Source organism: Athene noctua, chromosome 1 (assembly GCF_965140245.1).
Source record: "Athene noctua chromosome 1, bAthNoc1.hap1.1, whole genome shotgun sequence".
Taxonomy (NCBI): Eukaryota; Metazoa; Chordata; class Aves; order Strigiformes; family Strigidae; genus Athene; species Athene noctua.
In genome coordinates, this window is record NC_134037.1 from 240,732,902 (window position 1) to 240,746,970 (window position 14,069).

The 14,069-nt window shown below is 38.4% G+C and overlaps 1 protein-coding gene across 8 annotated transcripts in view; it reads right to left on the bottom strand.

Annotated features, from left to right (window-relative positions):
- The window catches only part of FRY (FRY microtubule binding protein), a 177,161-nt gene that overhangs the window by 49,552 nt on the left and 113,540 nt on the right, over positions 1–14,069 (bottom strand). For all 8 annotated transcript variants that reach the window (XM_074914527.1, XM_074914536.1, XM_074914517.1 and 5 more), the window contains 6 exons: positions 10,934–11,016; positions 7,668–7,818; positions 7,002–7,105; positions 3,359–3,544; positions 1,183–1,381; positions 417–538 (listed from right to left, as the gene is read on the bottom strand). In XM_074914527.1, the coding sequence (XP_074770628.1) occupies positions 417–538; positions 1,183–1,381; positions 3,359–3,544; positions 7,002–7,105; positions 7,668–7,818; positions 10,934–11,016 (845 nt within the window). The remainder of the gene's footprint in view (positions 1–416; positions 539–1,182; positions 1,382–3,358; positions 3,545–7,001; positions 7,106–7,667; positions 7,819–10,933; positions 11,017–14,069) is intronic.

Consider the following 14,069-nt stretch of genomic DNA (forward strand, 5'->3'; position numbering starts at 1 on the left):
CTCAGAAGATACTTAATTAGTGACTGTTGGTTTTCAAAATACAATCAGTACATTTCCTAAACTCTAAAAACATAATAAATTAAAACTAAACTTTTGCTGCCAGAAGAAATTTTTAAAAGTACATTTACTTAGTAACTGTTATGTATTTTACCAACAGGACATAAAGGAGTTTTTATCTGGCAGAATCAATCAAAAGGCTTCCTACCAACACTTTGAAGAAATGTTCAATTTAACATTCAGCCATAGTCCAATCTAACGTGATTTTTTTAAAGCAAGTCTTTCATATGTCATACATCCTTGTTAAGACACACAATATGTCATGCTTCTGCATAAGTGGATCTACTAAGTCACAGGATAAACATTCAGTGTGACCTTGAGGCAATATTCTTTGCTACGAAAGGAAAAAAAATTACTACCTGACTTGGAATCTTTAAATACAGATACAACATGACGCAGAAAATTAGTAAGCTGTTCGGCACTCTTGGTGTTCTGATTTTTGGGTGTGATATCTTCATGGCACCAAAGTGGACCAAATGCCCTTAAAGAAATACATAACAGTGCAAAATTTCTTTGAGTTTTTTGAAGTTAATGTAATCAGTTAAAATATATAAACTGCAAAGGCAATTAGGTATTTCCAGGGGCATGACCTGGAAAATAGGCAACCAAACAGAATTTTATGAGCAAGATACAAGTAAACAAATATTCCTATGCTGTATTTTACAAAAACTCTCTTTTAAAAATATAATTTATACCATTTAGAGAGCAGCATAAAGAAATCCCTGTTTTTTTATTTAACATTGCTTCTAGGATCTGCTGGCTATAGTTGGTAGATAATATTAGTTTCACCATGACCTTTCACTATGACCTCTTCACTTCCTATCTAATTTCGTAATAATAAAACTGTCTTCTTCCATTAGTTAACTGTTGAACATAATACTATCAGTCAATTTAAACATTTTATTTCTGTCAAGCAAGAATTTTTTCTTTTGCACCTGACACTGTAGCGCTTTTAAGTACCTACCTACTTCTGTAAGTATCCATAAAAGGGGAACGGGAGTCTGTCATTACTATAAAAGCTCAGTCATTTTCCTTTGAGTCTTTTAAGTTGCTACAGATAATTGTAGAGAAGACATGAAAGTATGTGTTTCAAGTACACACGTATCCTCTGCTTATCTCCATTACCTGGTTGTCAGAAACTCAATTAATTTGTTTGCTTTTTCATCTGTTTCGGCAGCAGTGTCCATGTCCTCAACCTCCTGTGTAATCTGTGGGAGATTTCCACTGCTGCCTCCCAGACTGATACTCGAGGAGGTGGAGCTGGAGCTCAAGCCAGAGTCTGGCACCGGAGATGACTGGTACTCTCGCAGAAAGTCAAAGCCACCTGCCAGCCGAAAGGGAGGAGATAAAGATGGAATGCACTGTTGGGCAGCATTACAGATGAAAGCGTCCACCAAGCAGCTCTTTTCAGAGTCAGGAGCAGAAACATTCTACTGGGAAACATGAGGAAAACCTGCAGAACACAACAACCCTCAAACGGCTATGGGAGTGAAAATGGTACTTGTGTTTCTAAATGTGCAGAATCCAATATAAAATAAAAAATATCAAAGTCAAGGGTTTTTTTTACTGTATGAGGGCTACAGTACTTGAAAAACAAACGTTTCAGGACATTTTACATTTAGAAGTACAACTTTTTGTGAAGGGAATTTTGAATTTGGCTAAGTGCACGCAAAGTTCAGCTCACTTCTCTGGGCTAGTCTGATGAGGAAAAAACCTCTGCAGGGTAGCATTTTTAGGACAATGATGTTGTCCTAATTTTACAAATGTAACTGAAACCAAGACACCCATGTTTAAGGCTTCTGTTCAATGCCTTTAGTAATTGGAAACACTGGACTACTCATACTAAATATTTTCAGCATTAAGATTAAACATCTGAGTAAGAATTCTGCTAAGTCAAAAGCTCGCCACACAATTTCCAAGCTGAAATCAGAAACTAAGACCTTCTTTCTTAAGGCTGTATCTACAACAGAAAAACTGGCCTTGCGAGAAGACTGAGAGCAGGAAGGGCCTCTCTACTGACAAAAGCCATTAAAATTTAGTTGCCTGACATTGTGTGGAACAAACCTGAGCTGAAGTATTTCCAGTTAGGATTCTTTGGTATAGCTACTCACCCATACTCTCACTTTTTATTAGTTGCTCAAAAAAGAGTCTAAATACAAAGTTTTGATAACTTCTTGGACATGAGAGGCCCAGACAAAGGGTACCAATTATGTTTTTCAGACACAGGAATGAAAAGAGTTTTTCATTCTGGCAGAAAAACAATAATATAATTTTAATGTAAGAATTTTATTCTGTATTTAATAATTTATGGATGTGCATTGGAAAAGAGATCTACCCAACTCAAGACAGGAAATTCACATATGATGTAATTTTGCAGACATTACTCAGAATGAAACCTCAATGGCCAAACTAATTCATTAATCTGAAATACCTATCCCTTCTTCTCATTGCTTTAAAATAATTTGTCTCATAAAAAAAATCAGTTATCAACTAACATTCTTTATAAAGCCAAACTATTTGTTTTAATTATATTCCTAAAGAACCACTAATGCCACTAATTTGATAATTTTCATTTCCCACTGTATGGTAAAGTTCCTCAACCCTTCCCAGACAACTAATGCTACCTCTGTAACTCTACAATGATTCTACGATTCCTTCAAATCTCAACAGTATGCTTGCTTTTAATAATATTACACGACAACAGTACATTTAGCTAGCAGTTCACTACAAACTGTTCCCAACCAATCCATTAAAAACAGGTAAATTGGCCAAAGTTAACAGAACACCCATCTCAGCAGAAGTCTGAAGTAAGCCTTCTAATGCAGAAACAGATTTCAGGACAGAAATGAAGTGTATCTGTGATATAAAGGAGGGTGTATATCATGTGAAATTTAATTTAATAATGGAAAATCTGAGCTGCACATTTTGCTGCTCTTCCTGTGTTGGAATTATTTATTCATTTCTTTTGAAGGCTGAAGATAGATTGCCCTCATTTAAAGTAGTCCCAGCTCCCTGAGGGGGAAGTTAGGAAGTTATTAGCTGTATTAATGTTTAAAATTCTACATTATATATTTTGCCTTACATCAGATAGATTTCTCACTATCATGAAAAGTTATCTAATAATAATTTGGGCACATCTCTAGGGTAGTTCACATGGAATTAATATTAATGAGAACTGTTCATATTTGCCACTTTACTACTTTATCAAAACTTATATTTTAGGAAAGTAACCTTGACTTCATACTTTCAAAAACCTCACAGTATAATGCAATGTTCTCTTCTTCTTCTTTTGCTTTATTACCCGTATAAAGATATTCAGGCAAATATGCTGGTTGTACTGTCAAAGTCTTGGTCTCATTCATCTCTCTGGTCTGAAGAAGCACTGATGCAATGGCTTGATAGTTGCTATTGCAAGATAATGCAATCAAAAGGTGAAGCAGTAACTTTTTACTGTGTTCAAAGACCTCAGGGCGGTAATGGTCAAGACCTAAAAGAAAAGGTTACAGCAATCACTGAATATGAAGTAGTAACAAACAAGTTCACATTCCAGAAACAGTAAAAATTCCAAGGAAATTCATGGCAACAGTGCAAACAAAAAAAAAGATGTAGTATTTCCAGACATGGTTACCAGTGTTTTTGTTTAAATGTATGTGTATAGTTAAGTTTCCAGACTGAGGTCCCATACAGAAGGTACAAAACAATGTGTGGCAATACAACTTTATACATGATCTCACTGCAGTGTTAACTGGATGGGCTGGAAAACCTCTAAAGATGAGAAATTCTTGGTGATGGTTTTAACTACATTGCTAACCTCAGTAGCTGGCTTTCTTGCACAGACATCAGTTTTACAACAACTGTGATCTGTAAGAGGTAGATACCGATTTATTAAGGAAGGAACTGAAAGACAAAAGCCCTTAAAAAAACCCTTCAGCTACCAGTGAGTCGCATGAGAAATCAGCCACCAGCTTAGGGTGCTGAACTGAAACTGAAGGTCTAGAATTGAAAGACTCTGATCTGGTTAGCACTACTGCTGTTTGTAAGATTTTAACACAACCTGAATAATTCACAAATTGCAAATGTAAAGGATATAGATGTTTATAAAATAAACTGCACTCTGTGGTAGTAATCTCTTTTCAATTCTCTTTCAGTACCTTTCAGGATATTTAAAAATACTGTCTTCCATTTAAAGGCAGTTTCAGTGCTGAAAAATTGAATTGTTTTCTTCTTCAGCTCCTCTCTCCTCAGGACATATTACCCTTTAAAAAACAGCTTCTTCGTTACACTAAGTGGCAGCAGCCAACAGGTCTTTCAAGTCAAGTGTTTTCTAATATATTCCAGTCATGCTGGTTCTGCAGTCTGGCCTGCAAAAATGAAGCTGCTCATACTGCCACAGTCTCAACAATGAGTTTTTGGCTCCTATGGGCATGTCTTTGGGGGTCCTGTAATCCTTGGTCTTACTCATCTGCCTATAGGCTTCTCCAAAAGAACCATGGCCAACCTGACCACCTCTTTTTCAGCTTCTTCAGCTTTCTGCTCCTATTCTCCTTTCTCCATTTCTTTCCACTTGCCAGTAGATAATGAACCCATCCAACCCTGTTCTAACATACACTGAAAAGGATATAAAAAGTTCTTTTAATTAAAAAGAAATTCTATATTGGCAGCACTTGTGATTGAAATCCTGTTAAACCCTAGGGCTGTATGAAAGTATCGACATAGATATGCTAACTATGAAGTGAGGACAGTTCAGTCTTTGTGCTTGTCCAGTGCTGGGCCCTTCTTTAACTTGGAAATGTTCCCGAGAGGGTAAACTTCTGTGATGTGGACACATTTCCATGGGAAAGGAATCTAGCTGCTCAACTAATTTCGCACTAGTTGCAAAAGAGTTTTTAAACACCAGTGATTTTCAGGCACTACTGAAAGGCAGGTTCACACCAGCAATCTTCCTCTACTTCACTATCAGTACTACAAACCATCCAATAGCCTATTAAACACATACACTGACAAATTCTTTCATTTCAGTATTTTCTCACTCATTCCAATAAATGGAAGGATACAGGCTCTCCAGCTAGCCACCATACCAGTTTCCAGCTTCCTTTTTGGTCAGATGCATCTGCCTGCTCACATTACAACGGGACAGAAATACTTCATTTTCAATCACATTCACACCTTTGGCTAACATGTGTAGCATAACCTTCACAACAGAGCTCTACTGCAAAACACAGAACAAGTTTCCACAGAAGGTCTAACAACTCTAGAGAAATTGAAGTCTGGAAGCTGTGATCTCATTTTAGTTACCACTAAATCAGTTACATTTAGTTACCAGTTTTATTCAGCTTTAATTTCACATTTGAGAATTGAGAGTTCTTAACCAAGGAACTGTCTCAAATGGTATTTGTAAATTTCTATTTATTTCTTATGAAAAACTGTAATGTTGAAAAAGTATTGCATGAACAAATCAGCAAAGATATTTTTATAATGGATTACTAATATTGTAACTCTGTTTCTGTATGCTTATTTGCATGGTCCCCTGATGGCTCCTTACAGCTGTCTCAACTGAAGTGGCCACACTGCTACATACTACTCTTGCCTTAAGTTATTCATCTGTTCTTGTGAGAATTTTGTACTGTAAACACCAGTTTTCTCACACTTGTTGCAGATCATACTAAAGATGTTCGATCAGTTGAAGGTTATTGATTTGATTCATACACCTATCCAGTTCTCTTTCAGTTCCCTCTTACACTTAGAAAGTTGATAGTTGATAGTTGATAGTTGATAGAAGTAAAAAATTGTTATGGGCAGTCACAAAATAGATTTATATTTAAGTGAAGAATATATGTGAAATGTCGTATTGAAACCAACCCTGGGAGACCCATCCAACAGTCTTTGCTCTTACTCTTGTGTTTGATTAGATGTTTGCTGAAATCAATGTACTAATATATGAAACTTGAGTATTTGATGAGTGCATTTAAAAAAAAATCCTATTTCATAAAACAAGAACAGTAGGTAACAGAGTAGCAGAAAAGGAGAATGACATATCTTCTTCAACTATATACAGAAGTATACCATATATGCTACCATTGTGCCTGTAACCTCCCAATTTAATCTTTTTTGCTTGCTGAACAACAGACTCTTCCAGATTGCCAGTGAATAGACTTAATGGTAACTATGGTGACTGAATGAGAAGTGGACTGTGATCTCCAGTTATAATACATTTATTTCACAAATGTCTGGCTGTGTTTATTTGTGAAAACTATTATCAACCACAGAAGTTAGGGAATGGCTTTATAATTCTAAATACTCTTTGTGTGCTAAAAAATTAGGCCACTCACTTTTCATAATGTTAAGTGACAGGATAAGGAAAGTATCACCCTCCAGCTGAATTGTGTTACAGTCAAGAACAGACACAGCAGTGGGGAAAAAGCAGTGCCTCTATGTTCAGGTATATAAGGGAAGACACTGATGACAAAGTATTCCAGTAGCAGTGAAATTAATGAAGCTTGCCTTCCAGTGGTCTGTGTCCTACCTTCACTATCTCTGCAGTACAGTAATCTCAGATCTCTTACATAATATTTTTGCAAAGGCTAGAAACAGCACTGGTGTGTGTAAGGCATGTGCTGACTGCCCACCTGCTCATCACAAACCAGACTCTACAAAGGCTGAGTTTTGCCTGACTTTCTCACAGAGAGGGCTATGGATTTTTTAGAGGTATTTAGGCAGTGAATCACCTTCAAATTTTTACCCACCTCTCAAATTTGGGTGAAACTGGCCAAAATATTCAAAAGCTTCAAAGTTTTGAGACTAATTGCCCTGGGCTTTTTTTTTTTTTTTTTTTTTTAGGAAATCATAATGAAAAACATAAGGCACACAACTCTACAGCTTCAGCAAAACTAAACTAAAATGACAGGAGTACATTTATACTTTATTTCTTGTTCTGTTGCTTTTACCTAAAAAGAGAGCATGTAGCAATAAAGGGAGGTGAAGAGCCCAATCTTCTCTCACACTGTGATCCACTACCATCTCAGTCATGAAGATGACAGCAATATTGCACCTGGAAATTAAATCACAGTATCAGTTTGAAACCTCTTGCAGATATGAAAACAGTAACATGATGGCAATTTCTGAAGAAATAAACAATCTTTACATTTTCAAATTTGTAGCATTTCTTCTCAATATGATTAATGTTGAAGCACCTTAGTTACAGTATTAAGCAGGTAAGTACCCATTACTTAAAAGAACACTATTACTGTCAATATAAATTATGTAAAAGAGGAATTTCAGAATATGCACAGCCTAGTTAGAATAAAAGAGCAAGGGTGAAAAAAGTGTTATGAATAGCAGCCACAGAGACTTGGGAAAGAAAAATTTTCCTTTTCTGTTTTAGTTATCTCTTCAGTCTGATTCTTATCAGAAAGTTATGTCCTACATTGTAAACAGGCTTTCTGGTAGAATTGCAAGCCTTCACTGAATGTTGATTTTAGCACTGGAAATCAGCAGAAATTGAAGGTATGATTTTCTGATGTTCTTAGTGGTGGGACAGTTGGATCGGTGTTGGTCAACCAGTAAGAGGAAGCATCTTGTTGTCTGAAATGTCAGAACAAGAAACTGCTCACCTATGAAGGGGTCCCCGGGGTGTGATGGTTTCTGGGAGGTAGTCCACAAGTGGTGCCCAACATCCTCCATTGTAAGGCATGGGCAGGGGATGTGGCTGTTTGGTTTCAACAATATTCAATAACCAGCTTGTATATGGAGAAACAGGATCATCTGAGTGGAAAAGCATTAAAACAGAGTGCATAAAAAACAAGTCTGGTTAACTATTTTGGAGAAATAATAAAATAGAGTTTATGCTAATGTATCAGCTCAGCTGTTTGGAATGATATTATAAGATGACATGAGGTTTTCAAATTCCTGTGTTCAATAACAAGTGATGCATTTTTAATCTCTCTTTCACACTGCTGGAAATTAAACAGATTCCAGGCAGCACTGAGTGGTAGAAGCTGCAGCCGAATCCCTGCTGTCAGTAGCTTTGGATACAGATCACAAAGCACCAAGCAACAGACTTTCTCTTCAAAAATGAGAGAAAAGTTCAGCCAATGAAGCTGCTGTCAGAAGCCATCTGCTGCAAGGAGCTGCGTACCAATGACACATTCTTGCAGCTCCTCGCCAGTGCCCTACTAAGCAATGCTAGAAAGGCAGAAGTTAAATGTCCTGATTTAGGAAGGAGGCATAAGGAATGCAAAAAACATCTTCAGGGTAATTTTCTTTCAACAGGGATGAATTACATCTTGAATTTCTCAAAGACGTATTTAGCTTTGCTTCAGTATGACAGCTGCTGTGTGTTAATAAGCAATAGGTTTTTTCTTCCACCTGTTTATTTGCAATGATGTGGGGTCAAGTAAGTTATTTCTACCACTTTGTCTTCTCTTGGCTGCACAGCTTTGTTCCATCTCTCCTGTATTCTGTTCTCTCTCATTCTCGATTTTCCCATTGGTCAGCTTTTATTTCCAGATCTGGCAGTCTGTGACACACTGCCACAAAAAGTATCCTTTCCAGGCCTGTTCTTGACATATATCCAAACATTGCCCTTTGTGAATTTTTAATGAGAGCATTATTTTTTGCTCTGTTTTTTTGTTACACTTTTGCATTTTAGGTAGGTTTGAAACTCTCAACACTTTCCTTTTTTAACAGCACGTATCTGAAGCTTGTTGGCTTTGCCACAGGAAACAAAACTGCTTTGATGCCTACAAAAGTATCAGAGCTAGCTTCTTCTAATACACATCACTTCTGGGTTCTGACAAAAAGTCTTCAGGTTTCCAGATACTCAGGAGCCCTTCAATATAGTAGCTGTTCCTCCAATTATTACTGAAATGTCAACTTTATCATGCCCATTCTTCAGTGTTAGTCTTCCAAAGAGCACTTTAGATCTTTATGATTATTTCTCATACTCTGGAGGATGATTTATTAGTTACAGATAAAGAAAAACAAACTGACCAAATAATGTAGCAAAGTATAGCGTTTTCACATACTCATCTTCTAAGGATTAACCAGGTAACATTTCTCAGATGCTTTTCACATAAAAAACCACTGTCCAGTCACTACTTCTTACTACCAATTTGTTTCACATAAAACAGCTTCATGAAGTCCATGCTAATACCTAGCTCCTCACTCAAGTTTTCACACATTTATGTGCAGACTGAGAAAAAAAAAAGCAGCACTTTGCACCTTAACATACAATCTTTGCCTGAACAAAGCAGTTTCTGTGCAGAGTTGCGTTCCCTATTCATATCCTCAGCAATACATGTATGCTCAAGTGAACTGGAGAAGCCATGCCACCAATTCCTTTGCAGCCTGGGCTGCCTGCCAGAGGGAGTAAGTTGCACTTTCTTAATGGAGGTTGCATTATTTATCTTGTAGAATCACAAATGGTATTAGAATTACCCCTTCTTTTTAGTTATATATAATTATCAGTAGCGAAGTAAAATGTATCTTATTTTCTATCTAAGTATTTGTATGTTTGCGGAAGGAATCCATGTGAGAAGCAAACCTTGTATAAATATTCACAGTACTATAAAAGCTTGCAGGCACAGGCAGGAAAAAACATTTGGGGACTGGCTTGAAGAGACATTCCAAAGGAGCGAAGAAAATTTCAGGGTTTTTTAACCTTTTATTACTCTAAGCTCTTGTCAAAACCAGCAACTGGTGAAGAATGTTCTGATAATACATTGTTTTGTTTTGAAAGATTGTTCATGCAGATCAGATTAGTGCTGGTGCTCCAATTAACATGTGCTGAAGAATTTTCAGTAGCTGCCATAAGAAAAACAAGTCTACTAAGAACCACTGAGTTTAATATGTTACACACTTTTCTGTGTATTTAAATACTATACTACATACATACCCAATATTTTGTAAATATTGTGCTTCATCATTATTAAAAATAGTTCTTGATGTACGTTAAATTTTCCTATTGTATTGTATTTGACAGTGTTTCCATATTTTATAAAGAGTACTGCCAAAAAATTACTTAAAGAATATATAAAATCTTTACTTTTTATGTCAAATTACTATCCCAAAATGGTGTCCTCAGCACAAACACAAAACATTATGGCCTCTATATTATTTGACCTGGCTTTATTGAGCTAGAGATGAAAGTCAGTTAGAAGGTCTTGCCTTTTTTACATTTGGTTAGGGCCTAGCTGAAACTTGTAGATTGGCTTCCTTACAATTCACATCAGAAATTCAGTCAAACCATCCAACTCCTAAAATTTACACTGTTATTCAGTAGTTCACAGAAATATCTTGGTTTTCTTTGGAATCTCTGCTGAGCATCAAGTGTCCATTTACAGTCCATTTAGCAGAAATACATAAAGAAAAACAAGCCTGATCAGGAGCACTACTATCTCACTCTCCCCTCTAACACAGGTTTGCACAGTGCAGCCAGAAACTGGTTGCAGACAGCAGAGAAAAGCTAAAGAAGAGGTAAGACCTCATTTTTAGAAACTTTTGAATCTCTTCTTAATGCTCATATAACAGCACTCTATTTGGAGGGAAATACTGGCAAAGGGCACAATTCACTCCCTGTAATGCTCTTGGAAGTCTTTTGCCTTGCCATGAAATAAAGGTTCAGGGTGCTACTCTCTGAAGGATTCTCTGCTGCTGCCTTCTGTGAAGTTCTCTGGCTTTTAAATAGGTTTGACTGAGCCCAAGTTAAACAAAGGAAATTAATTAAATAAGGTATGAAGGTAAAATTAGGACACTCCTTTTATGGTGATGTTACATTACTGTTTATACAGAACTTAAAACAGCCTCCACCAGTCATAAGAATGTTTTCCTCTCCCAACAAAACATCAGAAATTTCATCAAAGTGAATAACAGAACTTACTTTTGTCATCATCGTAAGATCCTCCAGAGCTATTACTGTACCTTGATTCTAGTCGGGTATGTGCTCTGATTACATTACTGAACCTTCAAATACAAGAAAAATTTTAATTAAAAATACCGACTGATGTTAAACATCTTGACTATATGCTTACTCTACAAAAAAAGCGCATTTCCTTAAGCATGCACTTTTATATGGGAGTAGACAGCAATTTAAATGCAATGCTGTTTCTTTCCACAAAAGAATTAATTATGCAGCCAGTTTCTGAAAAGTTCTAACAGTGTGCTCCTGTGTCACAAGCTTTTAAAATTTAGCAGAGGAAATATCTCATGCTGCAAACATGTGATTTTCTTGAAGTAAGAAACTGTACTAAGGCTGAACTGAGATATAAACTGTTCACAGCTAGTATTTTGTCACAGCCCATGTTCCTGGGTAAAATTCTGGCAACTTGCTAAAGCAGTAACTGATGGAATAGTCCAAAGTCAAGCCTGCTCTGGTATCAAGCATCAAAAGCTGCAGCATAGCATGTCTTCAATAGGAAAATCCAGCAACTGTCAGAGCAGACCTAGAAGAATAGTTAATGTATATGAGAGCCAGAACAAACTGTTCACAGCTGTTCTCAAATCTGACACAGATCCACAATAAGCTAACATTTACTGGTGATCTCCTTTGGCTTCCTCCACCTCCTTGTGCTGTCAATGTAATCCAGCCTGAAGTGGAGCGAGAGGAGCCATACTGGAGGCTCACACACTAGCAATGATGTAAAAACATCATTGTTTCTTCAAAGCTAGGAAATAAATTACAAAACTGCATCAACTATATCAAACAAAACAAGATTGAAGGTTCTCTATGCAACATTCAATTCAATTTCTTACTAATGTGCATACATATTATTGCAGGGTATTTAATTATACATTGACATACTATGCTGTTTCTAAAGCACGTCTGTCTCATAAGAGCACAATAAATTCATTGTGGAGGTGACAAAAAGGCATCCTGAGCCATCTTACTTCTGCTGTTTTCTGTCTTTTCAGTATTTGATTCACCTGTATTTTAATAAATTCCCTTAATAAATGTGTACAAACTGATAACTACTGACACAAGTCATAAAAAAAGATAAAAGAAGAAAAAAGTTAAGGAAAAATTATGAAGAACTATGCAGAGTTTAATTCTGTCCTGTATGAAACAAATGGAGAATACAGGTCATAGAAATTATTTGAGAGCAGGGCATTTTACATCATAGTTTATCAACATAAAAACATACGTATATTCGTATTAGATTTGTATTATTAAAAAAATCGCCCACATTTATGAGAATAGTTTGTTTATAATCTATTACCTTCTGTAAACATTATTTAATATGTCTTGACACATGAAGTCAATATTAATGAACATTCTAAGACTGGTTTAGAAGTCTTAGTCAGAAGACAGAGACTGGGAGAACGGGATTGTGGGATTGGGAGAACGACTGCCCCACAATCCAGGAGGAGATACTCAGTGACCTGATGTATCACACAGACACACACAGGTCTACGGGACCAGATGGGATACACCCGAGGGTGCTGAAGGAGCTGGCTGGGGTGCTCGCCAAGCTGCTTTCCATCATTTACCAGCAGTTCTGGCTGACCAGAGAGGTCCCAACAGATTGGAAATCGGCCAATGTGACGCCCATATATAAGAAGTGTCGGAAGGATGATCCAGGAAATTACAGGCCTGTCAGCTTGACTTCGGTGCCCGGGAAGCTGATGGAGCCGCTCATCCTGAGTCCCATCACACAACACATGAGGGACAACCAGATGCTCAGGCCCAGTCAGCATGGGTTTATGAAAGGCAGGTCCTGCCTGACAAACCCGATCTCCTTCTATGACAGAGTGACCTGCTTATTGGATGAGGGAAAGGCTGTGGATGTTGTTTACCTTGACTTCAGTAAGGCCTTTGACACCATTTCCCACAGCATTTTCCTGGTGAAACTGACTGCTTGCGGCTCAGATGGGCACACGCTTTGCTGGGTAAAAAACTGTCTGGATGGCCGGGCCCAGAGAGTTGTGGTGAATGGAGTTAAATCCAGCTGGCGGCCAGTCACGAGTGGTGTCCCCCAGGGCTCGGTTTTGGGGCCACTCCTGTTTAACATCTTTATTGATGATCTAGATGAGGGGATCGAGTGCACCCTCAGTCAGTTTGCAGATGACACCAAGTTGGATGGGAGTGTGGATCTGCTCGAGGGTAGGGAGGCTCTGCAGAGAGACCTGGACAGGCTGGAGCCATGGGCTGAGGCCAACTGGAGGAGTTTCAATGAGGCCAAATGCCGGGGGCTGCCCTTGGGCCACAACAACCCCCAGCAGCGCTACAGGCTTGGGGAGGAGTGGCTGGAGAGCTGCCAGTCAGAGAGGGACCTGGGGGTGTTGATTGACAGCCGGCTGAACAGGAGCCAGCAGTGTGTCCAGGGGGCCAAAAAGGCCAATGGCATCCTGGCTTGTGTCAGCAATAGCGTGGCCAGCAGGGACAGGGAAGGGATCTTACCCCTGTCCTCGGCACTGCTGAGGCCGCCCCTCGATTCCTGTGTTCAGTTTTGGGCCCCTCACTACAAAAAGGACATTGAATGACTCGAGCGTGTCCAGAGAAGGGCAACGGAGCTGGTGCAGGGTCTGGAGCACAGGTCGTATGAGGAGCGGCTGAGGGAAATGGGGGTGTTTAGTCTGGAGAAGAGGAGGCTGAGGGGAGACCTCATCGCCCTCTACAGCTCCCTGAAAGGAGGCTGCAGAGAGCTGGGGATGAGTCTCTTTAACCAATAACAAGTAATAGGACAAGAGTGAATGCCCTCAAGTTGCATCAGGGAAGGTTTAGACTGGATGTCAGGAAGCATTTCTTTCCAGAAGGGGTTGTTAGGCGTTGGAAAGTGTTGCCCAGGGAGGTGGTGGAGTCCCCATCCCTGGAGGTGTTCAAGAGTCGGGTCGACATAGCGCTGAGGGATATGGTGTAGTTGGGAACTGTCAGTGTTGGGTTAATGGTTGGACTGGATGATCTTCAAGGTCTTTTCCAACCTAGATGATTCTGTGATCTGTGAAAGTTCTCTTACAAAAACAAGAGGGTTTCAGTGAGAGGAGAAATATGTATCTGTCTGTGCTTGAGGGTCTGAAGG